General features: G+C 37.1%; 1 protein-coding gene across 14 annotated transcripts in view; it reads left to right on the top strand.

Annotated features, from left to right (window-relative positions):
- Nucleotides 1-17,140, top strand: part of BLNK (B cell linker) — an 87,965-nt gene that overhangs the window by 62,309 nt on the left and 8,516 nt on the right. For 6 of the 14 annotated variants that reach the window (XM_015867182.3, XM_085555198.1, XM_085555195.1 and 3 more), the window contains 16 exons: nucleotides 237-302; nucleotides 4,343-4,399; nucleotides 6,317-6,366; nucleotides 6,887-6,927; nucleotides 7,545-7,701; nucleotides 8,910-9,073; nucleotides 9,510-9,591; nucleotides 10,266-10,349; nucleotides 11,683-11,708; nucleotides 12,258-12,286; nucleotides 12,578-12,673; nucleotides 13,455-13,497; nucleotides 14,455-14,482; nucleotides 14,787-14,859; nucleotides 15,219-15,249; nucleotides 16,615-16,657. In XM_015867182.3, coding sequence (XP_015722668.2) covers nucleotides 237-302; nucleotides 4,343-4,399; nucleotides 6,317-6,366; nucleotides 6,887-6,927; nucleotides 7,545-7,701; nucleotides 8,910-9,073; nucleotides 9,510-9,591; nucleotides 10,266-10,349; nucleotides 11,683-11,708; nucleotides 12,258-12,286; nucleotides 12,578-12,673; nucleotides 13,455-13,497; nucleotides 14,455-14,482; nucleotides 14,787-14,859; nucleotides 15,219-15,249; nucleotides 16,615-16,657 — 1,070 coding nt within the window. Of the gene's footprint in view, nucleotides 1-236; nucleotides 303-4,342; nucleotides 4,400-4,989; nucleotides 5,109-6,316; nucleotides 6,367-6,886; nucleotides 6,928-7,544; nucleotides 7,702-8,909; nucleotides 9,074-9,509; nucleotides 9,592-10,265; nucleotides 10,350-11,654; nucleotides 11,709-12,257; nucleotides 12,287-12,577; nucleotides 12,674-13,454; nucleotides 13,498-14,454; nucleotides 14,483-14,786; nucleotides 14,860-15,218; nucleotides 15,250-16,614; nucleotides 16,658-17,140 lie in introns of all 14 variants that reach the window. The other 8 variants (XM_085555193.1, XM_015867181.3, XM_085555197.1 and 5 more) reach the window with 5 other exon arrangements.

The following is a 17,140-nucleotide window of genomic DNA, read 5'->3' as shown; positions in this document are numbered from 1 at the left end:
ATTATGAACTGTATAAAGGAGAAGGATAACAGAAATCATGCCAAAAAGCTCAGTTAAGAAAGGAAGAAAACTTCATACACAAACAATTTTAGCAACTGAACTACTTACTATGTATACATAAAACAGTTTTGATGCACAAAAAATTATTGCTTATGTTTCCTGTATTTTTCTTACTGTATCTTAGAGTATTCAACTACATGGTAATCTTAATGCTGGTTTTGTTTAATATTTTACAGGAAGCTTCAAAAGATGGTGCATGATATCAAGAAAAATGAAAGTGGGATAATAAACAAGTTCAAAAAGTAAGTTTGAAACATTACTCCTAGTTTTCTCTATTTGCCAAAGTCAGATTAAAGTGCTGTAAGGTAATACTAGCGGTGATGGGACCATATTATCCTAGAAGAATGTATTTCAGTGTATGTGAAGAAATTCAGTCCAGGCTGTGGCATGCAGTATTGTCATCATTATTAGGAGTCTCCCACAGTAGCTGCAGAACTGGCCTTCAAAGGGAGGCTGTGTTGTAGCATTGAAAAACAGTATTTAGGTAAAGTGCATTTTTGTTGTCTGTGTTTTGAGAATTCTTGTAGTTTTTCCCTTAGGCCACTGTTTAATTTACCTGCTGCAATTAAGCTTTAATTGGTGCTCCACCTTGAACCAACTGATCAGACATCATAGAATTCCCATTAAGATGTTATGTTCTCCAATATGTCGGTTATCTAAAATAAAAACCACCTAAATTACCTAACATTCTTATCTCAGTAAGAAGTGCTAAACAGCATAAATATTGATGTCATGTACATTGAGGTGTCGTAAAATATTCATGTGTCTCATACATAGAAATTCCATCAATTCAAATGAATAGCCCATTCACTGTTTCCAGTCAAACATCTATTTAAGCTGTTTAGCCCACTTAATGCAAAACTAACTTGCAAACTTCCACTTCAACGCGATTTTCCCATTCAGATGTCTTTCTTCACATAAGCCATTGAGTATGAAGGACTTCTAAGTTAATTAGAGCATAGTATCTACAGTGCTTCAAGATGACCACATTAAATTCTAGAAATGCAGTTCTTGTACATAAAATGCATGCATGAACATTTCTTAAAACTGTTCTTAGCATGACTGTGATAGTTCAGTTTGAGGAGAAGGGGGAAAAAAAAAAAAAAAAAAAGATTTTAACAATTCTAGGTATATATGAAGCAGCTGAGAGTAGCCTAGTTTGGCTGCGCAAGAGTTCTGGAAAGCTATTGCTGTCTGTGGGGTGTCTCCTGAGCAGAGGAGGTGAGATGTGCTCCCAGAAGCAGCACTCGGCCCCCAACAGAAACCTTAGGTTGCAATCCTCCTTGTGGCCTCTTTACGTTAGCTCTGCCTCTGCCCACAGGCATCCTCTGATTTCAACACCAGATACATCAGAAAGATTCTTGAGACATCTTTCCCTCTCATTAGCCATCCTCTTTTGTTCATTTCAATCACTGTCATGCAGTGTGAATACTTGATTGTCTTTAGTTGCTTGGACGTTAATTGTGCTGTTCATCAGTACTTCTCTGACTAAACGTCCTTCCCCTCTTACACTCTGGGAAGGACAAGGGAAAAATAACAAGAACTAAATGTAGCTGAAGCTGGGAAGGTCAGAGGTGCCATTGTTGAATGCCAGATATGAGGTAGTTGGTGTAACACTACAATTCTTTGATTCTCAAAAGATTAAAAAAGAAGAAGAAGAAGGAAAAAAAGTCCACAAAAAGAACAGACTTAAAAACTGTTAATATATGACTGCAGCACAAAGTCCACGTTCCACATCTTCCAGCTGTGAGAATACAAATTGAGACTTTAAAAAAGAAAAATATAAAATAATCTTATTGAATCCTCTGCAGTGCATCTGAGTCCTATTAATCCCATCTGCAATTATGAAATTCTAAACTTACTGAGGGGAAAAAAAATTAAAAAAAACCCTCACATTTGTACATGACTTAAGAACTCAAAAACTCAACTCTTCAACCCAGTACATAATGAGACAGAATAAAGCCATTATTTGGTAACACTGATAAGGGTATGTGTAAAGAGACACCAGGCTTTACAGAACAAGAGTTGGCTGCATTCCTCTGTATCCTTTGGGGGTTTTTTATTTAGTGTAGATTACATTTCTATTTAAAAATAAATAATTAAATAAAAACTGTGGTTATCCAGTTTATCACTTTCTCTCTTGTCAGTTATTTGATTTTTTTTCATTACATGTCAAAGACACGAACATGACTGAAGTAGGAGAAATTGTATTAAGAACTGCTTTATAAATGCAGATTTGGTCTTTGTCTATGAACTGGAAAAACATAAATTGCTTTGGCTCAAATTCAAACCTTAGTAGTGGAGAAAAATTGGAAGAAGTCAAGCAGTGTACTTGGTTATTGCAAGCCCAAAGCTGCCATGGGCAACATATACACCATAAGTCTTTTCTTTTGAATTGGTAAGAACAAGTAGTCTTGAAAGCTGATTAATTTATTAACATTTGTTAAGATGCTTCTGAAATCCTAGTTGACCCTTGATTATCAAGAGAGGTAATAGAAGTTCCTGAATCAAAAGTCTTACACTGCAATCTAGTTCAGCTGTAAGGTACAGGAGAGCAACAGTCTACCAGTCTACCATGGATGTCTACCACTGATGCTGCTTAAAGTTTTGTGGGAAGCTACCTGAACAGATGTGGTAACAAGAAAGAAAACTGCAGATAATTCCTTAATTGCTTAAAAGGTCCTGTTGTTCCAGTCAAACTCAAAATGTTCCAACAGCAGCAATACAAATATTGCTCACAAGCTGCCATTCACCTGCTTGCCCTGTTTACAGTACTGGAACCCCAGCTGCTGTGCAAATCATGATGTCAATGAGAATTATTATGTTCAAGCTGAAAAAGAAGCAATAGGTTTTAGCCAAAGTTGGATAAAGAATGGGGCACACAGCAGTACAATTTTTTTATAAGTCCTATCTGGATAAAAATATTCCCTTTGGGAGTGGGTAGGCTTTGTGCTAACAGCAGGAGAAGTGAAGGGCTCTTGTAAATGAGCAGGCTGTAGTCACTTCTTATAAACAGGGGGAGTAAGCAAATGCTCCAATGAGTAATTACCCCTGAAGGAGAATTTAGTCCTTTACATAAATTGCTACTGCTATGTATTTTTTGGCTGCTTTTCTGGTTATACTCGGTAAGAAAGCATTGCTAGAGCAGAAAACCCAAACTTTTACTACAGACAGCTTTAAAAATCTCCATATAATACAGGAAAACATAAAAATGTGTGATTAACTTGAAAGCATGTAAATAAGACTTGCCATTCCCATAGTATTCCTTACATGAGTAAAATTAAGCATGTGCCTATATGCTTTGCTGGATCAATCTTGGCATGCTGCAAAGGGGAAATCTCAGAATATATTTTGCTTTCAAAATAATTCATTTGCTAAAAATCAGTGTGCAGTGTTATCTGCTTTTGTGTGAGTAGCATTCAGACCTAATTACATGAAATGCCTCAAATCCTACTGTTATTTGTTGAAACTAATATATTAATATAGTAAGATGTTACATTGTTTTTAAAACATCTGATAATATATTGTCAAAAATGCACTTGGATTTTGTGTAGAAATTCTTTATGAAATTTTTCATTATATATATATATACATACATACATATATATATATAATGTATACATAAAAAATTCTGTAGATAACTTATTTTCTATTGAATTTTAGGGAAATACTGGCCATATTAAGGTCAATGGAAACTTGAATTAATTGTGTTCTATTAGAGCCCACGCAGAGATGGTCCACCATCTGTAACTGAAGTGCAGATCTGGGTACCACAAGAATATTTCACTTGGAAACTGCATTTGCTACAACTTGTTATATAACCTTTACAAGATTTGTTAGGAAATCATCCTTTTCCACTTAAAAGTGCATTCTCAGGTGGATGGCATTTGGTTCTCTCAGTCCTTTGTTAAATTCAGGGGAACAGGACAGAGTGAGTCAGTTGCTGCTCTGCAAGTGTTTGTGTATAAATGCATCAGTATCTGAAATAGCAATGTATCTGTTCTTTGGCATAGGGATTTTCTCTTCTCAGCTTGCACTGTGGTTTGCTCAGTAGGTGCAATGCTGGCTCCCACAAAGTGAAGCTCCAGTCGACTTCAAAGGAAATCTAGATTTCAGTTCTGGCATTTAATAATCCATTCTGGTTTGGTGGGAATAATCAAAATGGATTTGAATTTGAGAATAAATAATGAGTTTGAAATGATTCTAAAACATATAGATGTGGCTATAAACTATCTCAGCACTGTGACAGAAACATGATTTCTTTTCTTCTATTGACATTCAGGTTCCAAAATGAACAAGTGGCCTTAATTTGCAAAACTGGGAAAGATACTTGGGATCGGTATGCTAATTCAGACCTGCACAATGGCATGTTAGGTTGCTGAGACACACAGCTCCGTTCTGTGCTTTGTATGCTTTCATTGTAACATATTTACATTTTCCATCAGGGTCATTGCCAGGATTTTCAGGGCCTGCGACACAGTGCTGAAGTTTTCTGCTTAGCAGTTTGGAAATGCATATGATGTGGCTTAGGCCACATGCTTCATGCTGTGAACCAGGGAACCTCTTTCTTGTCATTGCCTTAGTTCCATTATTTTCCAAGCGTCCACTGTCTCTGAACAACTTAGAATAGACACATCACAAGGTACTTAATTAGATTTTGATCTGCCCTCTTGAAGACCCGAGATCTACCCTGGCAGTGGCCCTGGATTTTTTCTTCTAACATGCCTGTGCTAACATGGACAAACACAGCAGCAGTGCTGTTCAGAATGCTTTCTCATAGACTGTTTATACACTAAGTTAATTCATGCGGTGGGAAGCTAAAGACTAGGAGGAGGAAGAGATCTTTCATCACAGATGGACAAACACTTTGAAATAATGTGCTGGGATCTTATATGTATGTTTATATAATATATAAATAATTTTTTTTAGCTTTAGCCATGCCTGTACCATTCATTCATTGATTCATGCATGAGCATTTTTTGTGACCATCTGAGCATCCAAGTCCCATGCATTCAAGTCAACAGCCAAAGCTCTTCTGATAAAAGATGGTAAGAGTTTTGTAAGCAGATGCATTAGTGCTGGTGTGCCACCACTCCAAGTTAACGTGGTCATCTTGGACAAGCTAGGCACCATGCTTGAGACTTGAATATTGACTGTTAAATTCTCTCAGTAAAATATATAGACATCACTATTGCACAGAGGTCACAAGAAAACATTAAGTTCTTTGTGGAGGTTGGTCTTTTTGTAAATTTGTCTGATTTTGCATATGAAACATCAAAGAAATTCCTTGTTGGGATCTGATTAAAGAATAATTAAAGCCACTGAGGAAGATGCAGTAATATGGTGAGATCTCATCAGGGAAGCTGTCAGTGTTTAGAAGTCACTTTGAAGTGTCCTTATAATGCAAATTGTATTATTGTTTTATATTGCTACAAAAAGCAGAGTTGTTTTGCCTCAGATGCATCAGTCTGGCCTGTAACATCATACATGCATCATCTGTTTTGATTGTGAATAAGAATTTGTATTTTTATTTTAGAGTAATACTAGACCACTAATGAAATAATTGATATACTGACTGACTACGTAATCTGGTTTCTTCTCTGGGCAGCTGCAATTGGGCAAACACAAATAGACATGTACATATATGTATAGCCACAAAAATACTTCCTTAATTTCTACAAACTATCTTTGGGATCCCTCAGTACTGCAAATATCACTGTAATAGTATTTACCTAAATAGGAACATAGCACCATAATGTAATAGCAAGTGGAACCAAAAGCTGGACCTGAGAGACCTGGAATACATTTTAACATGAGTCAGAAAATAAAGTTAACGCACAGTGGTATTTATAAAATATAGCTGGAGAGTAATCACCACTTTCTTATGCTTTAGTTTTATCAAAGTATGTGAGCTTAAATAGATTTTGATCTCGAGATAGGTGTCGGATGTCGGATGCATGCACTTCTGCATTATCAGTTTCTGCCTGAAATGGAGAGGAGAGTGTGTGGTCAAGGAAGCTGTTCTTTTAAAACATGTTTTTAGGAAAAGAATCTCAGATTAGATTCTAATTTCTTATCTGTTTCTAGCTTCTCAAAGCATTCTCCTGTAGCTGTTTGCTAAGCATCTCTGACAATTATCTGTATTTCTGCAGGTATCTTTTGTTACTGGCTTTCTTTATGTGCCTGGCTAATATTTTTTTCTAGTGAGTATTGCTTATAAGATCATAACTTAAATTTATTTAAATTTAATTTACAGTCTAAAAAAAAAAACTCCTCCAAGTCTACCACAACGGGATTATGCTTCAGGTAAGTCTGGATTACTAGGAATTTAAATTGCATGTCTATGTACTCTTGGTACCTATATACCTAGCAGCATCTCAGTTATACATTTCCTTTTTTTCTTTAAGAAAAGAGCAGTGTACTGTTACCAACAGCTCTGAAAGTAGCTCACACATATAAAATGAGAGACAAGAAAGGCATGAGAAGTTTTCCCAATATGAGTTAAAAGTAACAAGCATCTGCTCTTTCAAAATTGGCATTTATCAGGGTTCTACATGTAGGCTGCTCTATAGATAAGAGAATTTTGAACCAGTGTGTCTCTAACAGTAACATAAAAGTAAGTAGGGGATAAAATGAACAAACAGCAGAATCTCTTGATGCTATTAATGTGATACGTGAACCACTTAAGAAAATGTCAGCTCTCGTTTTTTTTAATTGAATATGTAGATTCTGGGGGTTTTTTGTTTTTGTTTTTTCCTATCTGTGCTTAAGATAAGCATTTATGTTCATTATTCCACCTCCTTACGTAACTCTATGTTTGGTTTAGAACATGCAGACAATGAAGAGGAACAATGGTCAGATGACTTTGTAAGTACGTCTCTTGGGGTAGTGTAGGAGGTTACTGTAGCTACAAGTTCAGCACAAGCAATAATAATAAATATTTAGTTTTGAGTCATCTAATTCTGATTTAACTTAAGATAACATTTCAGTAGTATTGTTACATCTGCGTTATTTACACTCTTGGCTACCTTAGTTTTTTCAGATTCAATTTAGGTACATATGAGAAATGCTGTCAGTGATAGCCATGAGCAAATAAATGAATATTATCAATGTGAGAGACTTCTTGAACTGAACTATTCTGAAACTGGGATCTTGTATTTTAAAGAGGTAGAAAAATGCACTTCTTTCTAAAAATGAGATTTTTATGATAAAGATTTAGAGTATGTTAGAATGAAGCAGGTCATGGTCAAGTGCCACATAAAGTAATTGCCATACCATATAAGTGTCACCCTGAGGTGACCTGTTTCCTTCTTGGGAGGGGGAACAGGCTGAGGTGCCTACTTGTTCAGAGGATAACTTGACCTTTCAAGGATGTGTTCTCATAATTTAGTTAATTGCGAACCTGCAAGGATATTTGTGTCATATTCTGCTATGAAGCAGTTAGTATGTTATGAAGTGAGAAAAAGGAAGTTCTGTCTTTCTAGGACAGTGATTATGAAAATCCAGATGGCCACTCTGACTCTGAGATGTATGTGGTCCCCAGTGAGGAGAATCCTGATGACAGCTATGAACCACCTCCAAGTGAACAGGAAAATAAGAAGATTCCCTCTGCATTCCCTATTTCTAGAGGTGAATATGCAGGTAGGTATGGAAAAGTTGGCTACACCAGCTTGATAACTGCTTATTTACTTGTACTAAGAAAGAAGTAGCTTCAAGTGGACTAACCTATCCTTTCATCAAAAGTTTGCTTTTAATTCTGATGATCAGATCTTTGGCTTTCAGACAATATGATTTGTTATTACAGCATGAAACAGGTTAGTATTGCTTCTAGAAATTCTTAGAGTTGTAATATAATGTTGTAGAGAATTTGATAAGCGTCTAATAACCACAGAATTCAAGCAAAAGTATGAGAAATGTCACTAACTGTACTCCATGCTCCTCTGCATTTTTAGTATGAGAGTTCATTTTGAAGGTTAAGAACATAAGACTTAACACGAGACCATTCTTTATCCTTAGTGTAGTCATTCCAAAATCAGTTAAAAATTAAAAATTAAAAATAAAAATTAAACAAATGGAACCAGCTCAAATATTTGTTCCCTGTTGTCCTTCAATATTATTACTTAGGATAAATATCTTGGAAAAAAAAAAAAACAGGATGAAGCAAGGTTTTATTTAAATCCATCTATCAGAAAAGCTTTCTTGCTTTCTACTTGGAATTTTTTTTGCAGGCATGTGGCACTGACATGAATAGAAGTTGACCTTTTGTTAGTTGAAGATTTGGGCCACTAGGAGAAGAAGTGTCAGCATGATGGCTGCTTTCAGTTCTGAGACTGTCATTGGAGAAAGTCACTGAAGTTCTGTAGTGACATACATAGGCTTCCAGAAGCTCATAAACAGTATGCTTTCATGTTCCTTGAGTAGGAAAGAGATTTCTAAAATGACACCTTAGAGGACTTGGCATAAGTTTTTTCAGTCCCACCCTTTGTGCTCTTATTTCCTGTACGTCAGATAAGTTCTTTTGCACTCCTTTTCAACATCTGGTACAGGATATACTAACTAACAAGCCATAACACCTGGCTACCACTTTCTCACCAAGCGTTAAGTAGGCGTTTGTACAACAGTCAGTGTCTAGGCACACTGCAACCTGTTCTAGAGCACTGGGTCACTACCCAGAGCAACAAACGGGACCAGTTGGTACACAAATCTTGCTGTCAGGACCTGCAGATGCTTAGTTTTGCTTTTTTCCTAAAGTTTCAACAACAGTACAGACCTATTTGCATAGGTAGCAGAATACTGTCCAGAGGCCAATGAGCAATTTCAACTAAATTTTTTTTTCCCACATTTAAAAGACAATCGCACCAGTCACCATCAGCTTCCTCCCATCAACAAACCTCTTCCAAGCACACCCAGCTCAGCCTTGCCCAGACCAAAGAAACCATCCAAACCATCTCTGCCATCTCCTGCTACAAAACCAAAATTACCACCAAAGCCGAGGGAGTGCAGTGATGATGAGGTAATGTTTGTATGTGTATGTCTGCATTTACATATTCAGATAGTTTAAATGACTGACCCTAGTAGATGACTTTGCAATGCCAAAGACTGGTGTCTTTATTAGCCTGTATGGTACAAAATATTTGATACATCACAAGCAGTGATCTGCAAGTACCACGCAGGTTACTAATAGATAATTATCCAAAAGCTGCAGGCAATAAGGAGAGAAGACAACCTCAAACATTACCCTGGGACCAAAGGGAAATGAGGGCTTTATCAACCAGTCCAGAACTGGGGTTGTTTGCCAAAGGGTTTTCAGTCTTGGGGATTCCCATCCATAAACAAGGATAAATGTCTGTAGCAACAGCCACTGTGAAATAGCAACTACTGTGGGCAATAGATCATTGGTGGGATGGAGGTTTAACTGGTAGATGTTTTTTGTCCTGTGTTTCTTATAGGATAATTACATTGTGCCAGTCGACAATGATGATGATAACTATATTGAACCCACAGAAGGCAGTGCACCACTACCTGTAAAACGTGAGTTCTAGATGTTTAAGCTAGTTGTTTATTACTTTGTTAGAAATAACAGTGGAGAAAAAAATGAATCAAATTTATGTGTTTTTAGCATTCAGGGAGTAGAGGTGCAGCTGTTAAAGAACTTGGAAAGAGGCAGTTGGCTCCTTTGGCCCGTGACAAGGCCACAGAAGTTATATACAATTCTTGCCTCTCTCACTCAGTGAGTTCAAAGTCCATCCCTGGTACTATCAGGAAGCTTTTTGTGGTGTGTGATCTCTCCCCTCAACAAAGGGAGCCACAGCATTAAAATTCTGTCAGCTGAATTGCCATGGGAAACAAGAAGAAGCCTTTTAGATCTCCAGTAAATACACTTTGATTAATTTTTTACTTCTGTATTTTAAGTATATTTAGCTGGATAGTTAAATTATCACAGTCCAAAGGTGAAGGTAAACAGAAGTGTTTAATTCTGCTCTCTGACATAACTGGCAGTATTAAACAGTATCAAGGCATGAATACTGAGCGATGTTTCCTTTTTAAAATAAGAACTGCATTCTGACTCAGTTAATTTGTTCAGGGCCATCACTTGCACCTGCTTAATGTCTGTTCTTATTGTAATAGTAACTTATTTTTAAATTATATATGTAATATGTATATACACAACATATAGGTATATATAATGTAAATTATGTTGTCAGCTCCTGTGAATAGATTCACGAAGCCACCCACAAAATCAGCCCTCCCTACTCCTGCAAAGCCCTCTCTTGCCTCTGACATGCAAGGTATGTGGAGTTTGTGTTGATGCTGAAACAAAATAACTTAAGACTGAGCAATATTAAGTTATGATTGATGTATTCCCAACAGAAACCATGTAATACATAAAATGTTTCCCTTTCAGTTTTTCAGTGTTATAGCATTTGTTTTGCCTAGGTTGGTTGGTAAGTCTGCTTTAAGCACAAATAAAACTAGAACAAGTCATTTGCCCCAACCTAATTTATTCTTAGTCATCTTGTCTATAGAGGAACACAAATTGATCAATACGGCAAAAACAATTATAGGACTTGGAATGCTATTAATCTCACTTCACCAGAGGAAACAACATTCAATATTGAATCTTGATGTGATTTTAAAATATGTGAGAAATTCTATGTAGGCTGATGTGCTGCATGCCCTGGGATAACAATGTTCCTAAGTTCTGTAAAAAGCAATTTATTTGGAAAAAGGGGGGGAAAAAAAGAAGCAAATGTGAGAATCATGTTTGCTTTTCTAAGTATGTGCATATTTGCTTAATCTTCCTTAGCTGTGCTAACTCCAAGTTGTTTTGTATCCTTGAATGTGTCAGTAATTGCTTGGCATCAAACAGAATGAATTCAAGGCATAAACTATAAAAGTTTCTTACGAATGACCTGAGGACTTGTGACATGCTTCTTGGATATTTTAAATGCTATTTTCTATCTTAGACTTTCTATAAATCAGTGTTAAGCAACAGCCAACTCTAGACAGTTGTTTCTAAAAAAAAATAAAACATCTCCCCCTGGTGGGAATGTGGATACTTTTCAGAGTAATAAAAGCAATGAAAACTGACATAAAATTGAATTTCCATTGAATAAAGTGGGCATGAGTAAGGACGATGGTGTTCTTGTCTTTTAGTATCTGTGAATTAAAATACTTCTGTGCCCAGGGATGGACATGAAACAGAAAGGGATCTATCTGAGTGTATGGTTCACCTGATCTTTTCTTCCCTGAGAGTCAGGGAAAGGCTGACTGCTACCACAGGTGTGATAATGCACCTTTCCAAAGAGTCCCAGGTTTGCAAGACACAGGATTTGTCTTGCTTTTTGAGAGGCTGGGGTGGGGGGAGTTAGTAAGGGTGGAGAAAACTCTCCTTCATACAGTGACTGTTTATCACACTTCCTTGAGTTCTCTGTTGTTTCAAAAGCAACAGGGCTGTGGCTGCTTGAGGATTTAGGAGGCAGAACCAGGAGCAGGGACAACTTTCCGAGTTACTTTTCCAGAGGCAAAATACAGTTGATACAAATTCTGTTCAGTTTTTCTGGTAACATGTAGTGCACTTTTGCTATCTAAAGGATTTGCTTTCTCTACCCTGTCCTACAGAAGTGTACGAGGTTCCTGAAGAAGAGGTAAGACTTTCCTGTAGTTTGATTCTTGTACCCTGTCTGTGAGTAACATAAGTGATTATAGAGTGTATATGCATATAAAAATCAGTCTTTGAAAGGGGAAAAATGGAACAAATCTGTTTTCGCTTAGTGCTTTGACACTTCCTTCACAGAAAAGTTGGCAAAGCAATTCAAGATATCTGCCAAATAGAATAACTGGGAAGGGGTTGAAATTTCTAGTCCTATGTGATAGCAGTTGGGTCTGGGAAGCAGGAGCTTAGGAGAATGATCTATATAGAAGCACAGTCACAGGCAAAGGAGTAATGACAGTTCTGACACAGTAATTTTCTCCCTGCTTGCTGGTTCTGACATGACAGATGACCACACCAGTGTGTTCGGGGCTTCCAAATCTACTGGTGGTGGTTTCCTACCATCCTCAAGCACATCACCAGGCAGAATTCTACCACAAGCAATACAAAAATAAGATATTGCTATGATAATATAAATATGATCACATAAATGTTTTTATGAAATCAAAATGGCCAAAAAATTCTGTGTCTTTTCTCTTAAAAGGAAGAACTTTCACCACCACCCATATCCAGGTAATCTCTTGCTATGAGTGTTTGTATACTATTTCAAGTTTGTAGGAAAGTGTATTTTCTCGTCTGAATGTAATATGCTTAATAATTATCTTTAAAATACCTACGCAAAGATTGTTATCCATTTCTATGTTAATTTCAATTACCCTAACATAATGTACTAAAAGATCTACTACTTACATAAGGGTAATTTTTAGGACTTTTAAGGGGCAGAGCAGGAGTAGGGTGGGTCATCTTTTCTATTCATCACTGTTAAATGTGATTTTCTTTCCTCAATTCACATTTGACTATAAGGTTCACTAAGCCACTTCCTGCTACACGTGCTCAGAATGCAGAGCACTCGCACATGCACAGCATGGCTAGAGAGTCACCTAAGCTGGACACTTCCAGGTAAGTTGGCAGCAGTTTATATTAATAACAAATAAAAGTGGAGAGAAAATTTTCTAATCTCTACTTATTGTGTAGCCTTTGGACAATTCGTAGGAGTCAGGATTTGCAAATAGCTAGAGATGCTGGGGTACACTGAGAATAAAAGTTCATCCTCAACTCCTGTACTGAAGCCAGTTTGCCAGATAGGCGCTATTATCTTGAATATTCCCTCAAGAATTAATACAGGGGTAAAACATCCCTGCAAATCACATTGAAGTCCTATTATTGGCTTCTGTGCCCTCGGAAACAAGACATTTTTGTAGTGGATGGGGTGTAGGATTGCTTGTATAAACAGAGTTGGTAAATCTGTTATTAAATTCCAAGTCCCTAAAGGAAAATTAATGTTAAAAAAAAAAAAAAAAAAGCATGTAGTCTCTTTCATTCCTGTGTATCCACAAATATAGGAAGCTGCTTGGAAACCAAGACATTGTCTCATTCCTAGGTCATCACTCTACCAAGTAGGTCATATGCCCCAGGAAGAGCAGGTGGAATTCAAAACACTGTTACAGTGTTTAGGTCCCCTGTGCACAGCTGCAGGGAAACCAAAGTTCAGAACTAGAAGCTCTTCTAAATGGGTTCCTCTATATGGTAGAGCATCACAACCACTGTGGTGGAGTATACTTGTAACTAAAACCATTTTCTTCAGGGCTCTCTAGATCTTGCAATGGATATCTAAGTCAAACATTCAAACAAAATAAGTAAAAATCCTACTTATCTTGACTGACTTTCTGTTTTTTTCCAGAAATATTTTGCCTCTCCCCAGAAATCGCCTTCATCCAAAAACAGTGAGTAATGTGCCCATTTAAAGGGTGTGCAAAACTCTCTTTTGTTTTTTGTTTTTTTGTATTCTTTATATTTTATTATCTGAATTAAATAACAGAAACTGATAACTTCGGATGCTAGATTGACCTAATATTGTAATTTTGGCTACTAATCTTTGGGACAGAAGAAGTATATTGGACACCTGTATTGGTCTAAGAAAAAATTTCAAATGGTTTCAAGTACACAAAAATACCATCCTGTACTTAAAGAAAAGGAGGGGGGGGAGGGGAAGAAAAATTGCTTAAACTACAGAAACTTGACTTTCAGTAGCAATGAGTTATTTTGCCCAGTTTGGAGTACCTTCATTGAAAATGCTGTCCCCAGAGGAATTGCGTTTAAGAGGACTGGGAGGATCACACCACTCCAACCAGGGAATGGATGTGTTTGTAACCAACATTAGTGAAAAGCCATTAACCTGGTGGGTGAAAATGGAAAAAAGAGTAGCTGGTGCCTCTAAATTGTACTTTTCAGAGCAAAGTCTCCCCTAAAGGACAGTATCTGGGTGCCAAAAGAAAGCATCTACAGAAGAAACTACAAAACAAATTGGATTGCTTCTGTTCTAGGAAGGTGGAAAGTCAGTCTGCTCACTACTGTTAGTTCAGTGCAAAATGTCTGCTGCAGAATTTGAGCTTTCAATTTCAGAAATGAAATATGAACTAATAAATCTCACTACAAAATTCAGGGTCAATTTTATCCATACTCTATGAAAGCCTAAGTTTATTATAATGTTCAAAATTAATTGGCTGGCTAATTTTTTTCAAATCCCCTAACAGAAGCTATGAAAAATATCCTGGATACTGTATGCTCTCTATACAAATATATAATTAAAAACTAGTACAGACTGCAACCACAGATAACTTATGCACTTCCCACTTAATTAAATTGCTTCTTGTCAAATCTAACATACTTTTCCATTACAGGACCATGAAGCAAACAATAATGATGAAAGTAAGTATTCTGTACTGTAAACATGGTGGTATGAGCAGAATTTGTTGTCAGTATGTCACTGGTGACCTTAACGTACCATGCAGTGGAATGTGTCAGTGTAAATGTTATCTGTATTAGCCAGCAACAAGCAAGAAATGCTCCTGAACTGTTTCTAATACAATCAGAGTGAAAACATGTCAAGAAAATTAAACCACTGGCTTTTTTTTTTTAACCTCTGATATGTTGACATTGAAATACAGTGAGGAAAACCCACTAATCAGGCGAAGCTAATATTGCATGCTAAATATTTCATATCTGTTTCTAGATCATAGCTTCAATAATACACAAGAATCTAAATTTCCTACTGGAGCAGCTCCATCTCCATTACCAAGGGCCCTGTGAGTAAAAATAATAAGCAAGCTACTTCTTTGAGGGTGGGGCAAATTAATATTGGCTGTACTGGGAGGCAACTCCTAACCTGGTCTGTGGCAATCAATTCAGGAATAATGTTTTTTTCTGCAGTTAATGAACAATACTGTGACTTTAGGGGAAGACAAGCTATTCTTCCATTATTTCTGGAGGCATGTTGTTTGTAATCCAGTGACATTGCCTTTCACTGTGTGCTGCTGACGGCAAATGCTGGCTGGATTGCTTAATCTACCCAAGTACAGCAGCAATAGCATGCACGTGCTTGGTTGCTAAATGAATTCCACGTATCAGCTAAGTAACCATGTTCCTTTCTTCCTACAATTTACAGAAAGAAAACTTCTAATGCAGTAAATCCAGCAGTAAGTTGATCTATAATTGTATAATTAAGCAATAACTTTGTGTGATCAAACTTGATCATGAATTTGGCTACAACGTAAAGGCACAGAAAAAGCAGAAGAGAGACTAGAAGAATAAGCGTGGATGCATTTACATGAAATAAGTAGCAGGGAGAAAGCTCAAGTAGAAAAATGTTTAGATTAAATGAATGTTTGGATCTGATACCCTACAATCATAGAATCATTAAGGTTGGAAAAAAGAAATAAGGTCATCCAGCCCAACCACAAGTCCATGTGTGTGACCGGTCTACACCAGGTCACTCAGAGTGATGCCTATATCCTTTCCTTGAACACCTCCAGAGACGGTAACTCCACCACCTCCCTGGGCAGCCTGTGCCAGTGCATTACTACTCTCCTTCTGAGAAGAAACACTTCCTTATATCCAGCCTGAACCTCCACTGATGAAGCTCAAGTCCATTACCTCTCATCCTAACCACTGTTATCCGGGAGCAGAGGCCAACCCCCAGTTTGCTACAGCATTTTAGGAAGCTGTAGAAAGTGATAAGTCTCCCCTGAATGTAACAATATGCACATACTGCAAGGACTGAATTAAAATGAGAAATAAGAAGGAAATCCCTGAAATAAATAGGGCTTACATACAAAGAACATACATTTATTTTCAGAATGATAGTTCAAGAAAGATGTGAGATTTTACCAGGATTAGTCAGGTTTTTTTTCAATAAGCATTTCATCTTTATAAGAAATCCCAAAACTTCCAGTAGGAAAAAGAGATAAATTGTTGAAAATTCCTATTAAATTAAATAGGAAACATATTTTGAAACTGACTGCTTATTAACATCAATTTAAAATAGGAAGGAGGAAAAAAAAAAAAAAAACTTAAGTAGAAGGCTGAGAGGGATTTTACTGGTGGCTAAACTGGCAGTCTGAGCTTCAGTACAGAAAGAAAAATGGGTTCAGACATCTGTATGTACAGATCAACAAAGATGAAAATATTCAAATTTTGATTCAAAAGTATTTGGGATGAACTCTTCATTTCTGGACTTGAGGTCAGAAGGAACTGTAAATTACTCATGGGGATGAAAACTAAAAGAAAAAGTCTTAAAGTACTAATTTCTGAATTTTTCTTCTGTCCATCCATTCATTCCCACAAACTAGGATTCTTTCCAAATCTACTTCACAAAACCCCAAGCTGCATTGCCATACAGCCAGAGGCTCTTCTCAGAATAGCTGTGCCCCTGCCTCCTGATACCCACAGGACTCCATCAGTTCTGAATGTAAACTAGTTAACAACAACTGTAAAAAGATATTTGCTGTGTAAATAATGTAATGACATGTTATTTAGTATTGTAATTCTGTGTTTAATTACAGAAACCATGCTTGCCTTCCAGAGACAACTTCACTGTAAATGAAGGTAAATTTTCTCCACTAGTTTGGAAAAGTTGACATTATCAAAGTTATTTATTTTTCTTATTAGAAACAAACAATATCACATCCAATTTATCCTTGTTATTTTAGGAGAGGCTGGTCTTAGCAGTTTAGAACTGGATCTGGCCAGCCTTAGTTGCACTGAGTATCATTGTTCTCTAAAAGCAGTCGCAATAAAACTTCTGAGGTTACTGGCAGCATAAGGCATGACATAATGCAGCAGCAGTGTGCCATATAGTCCTCAAAGCAGAGACAGGGGAAGGGAGGGGAAGCATGAGCGCATCATTTTGAGCTCAGCAAGGAGCATCTCACATAGAGATGGCTCCTGGCAAGAGCCAGTCCATCACACAGGCAGGAAATCAGTGCCAGGCAGCAGCACCTTGAGGCAAAAGCTCAGCTGGGGCTGCTGCCTGACACAGGGTAACTGCAGCCCCACTGCTGCTCCTCTGGCTGAGCAGCCAGCATTGTC

The sequence above is a fragment of the Coturnix japonica genome, chromosome 8 (assembly GCF_054131305.1).
Source record: "Coturnix japonica strain WE chromosome 8, WE-NBRP24, whole genome shotgun sequence".
Lineage (NCBI taxonomy): Eukaryota > Metazoa > Chordata > Aves > Galliformes > Phasianidae > Coturnix > Coturnix japonica.
The sequence above is the reverse complement of the archived record's forward strand: the minus strand, read 5'-3'. Positions and strand labels throughout refer to the sequence as shown.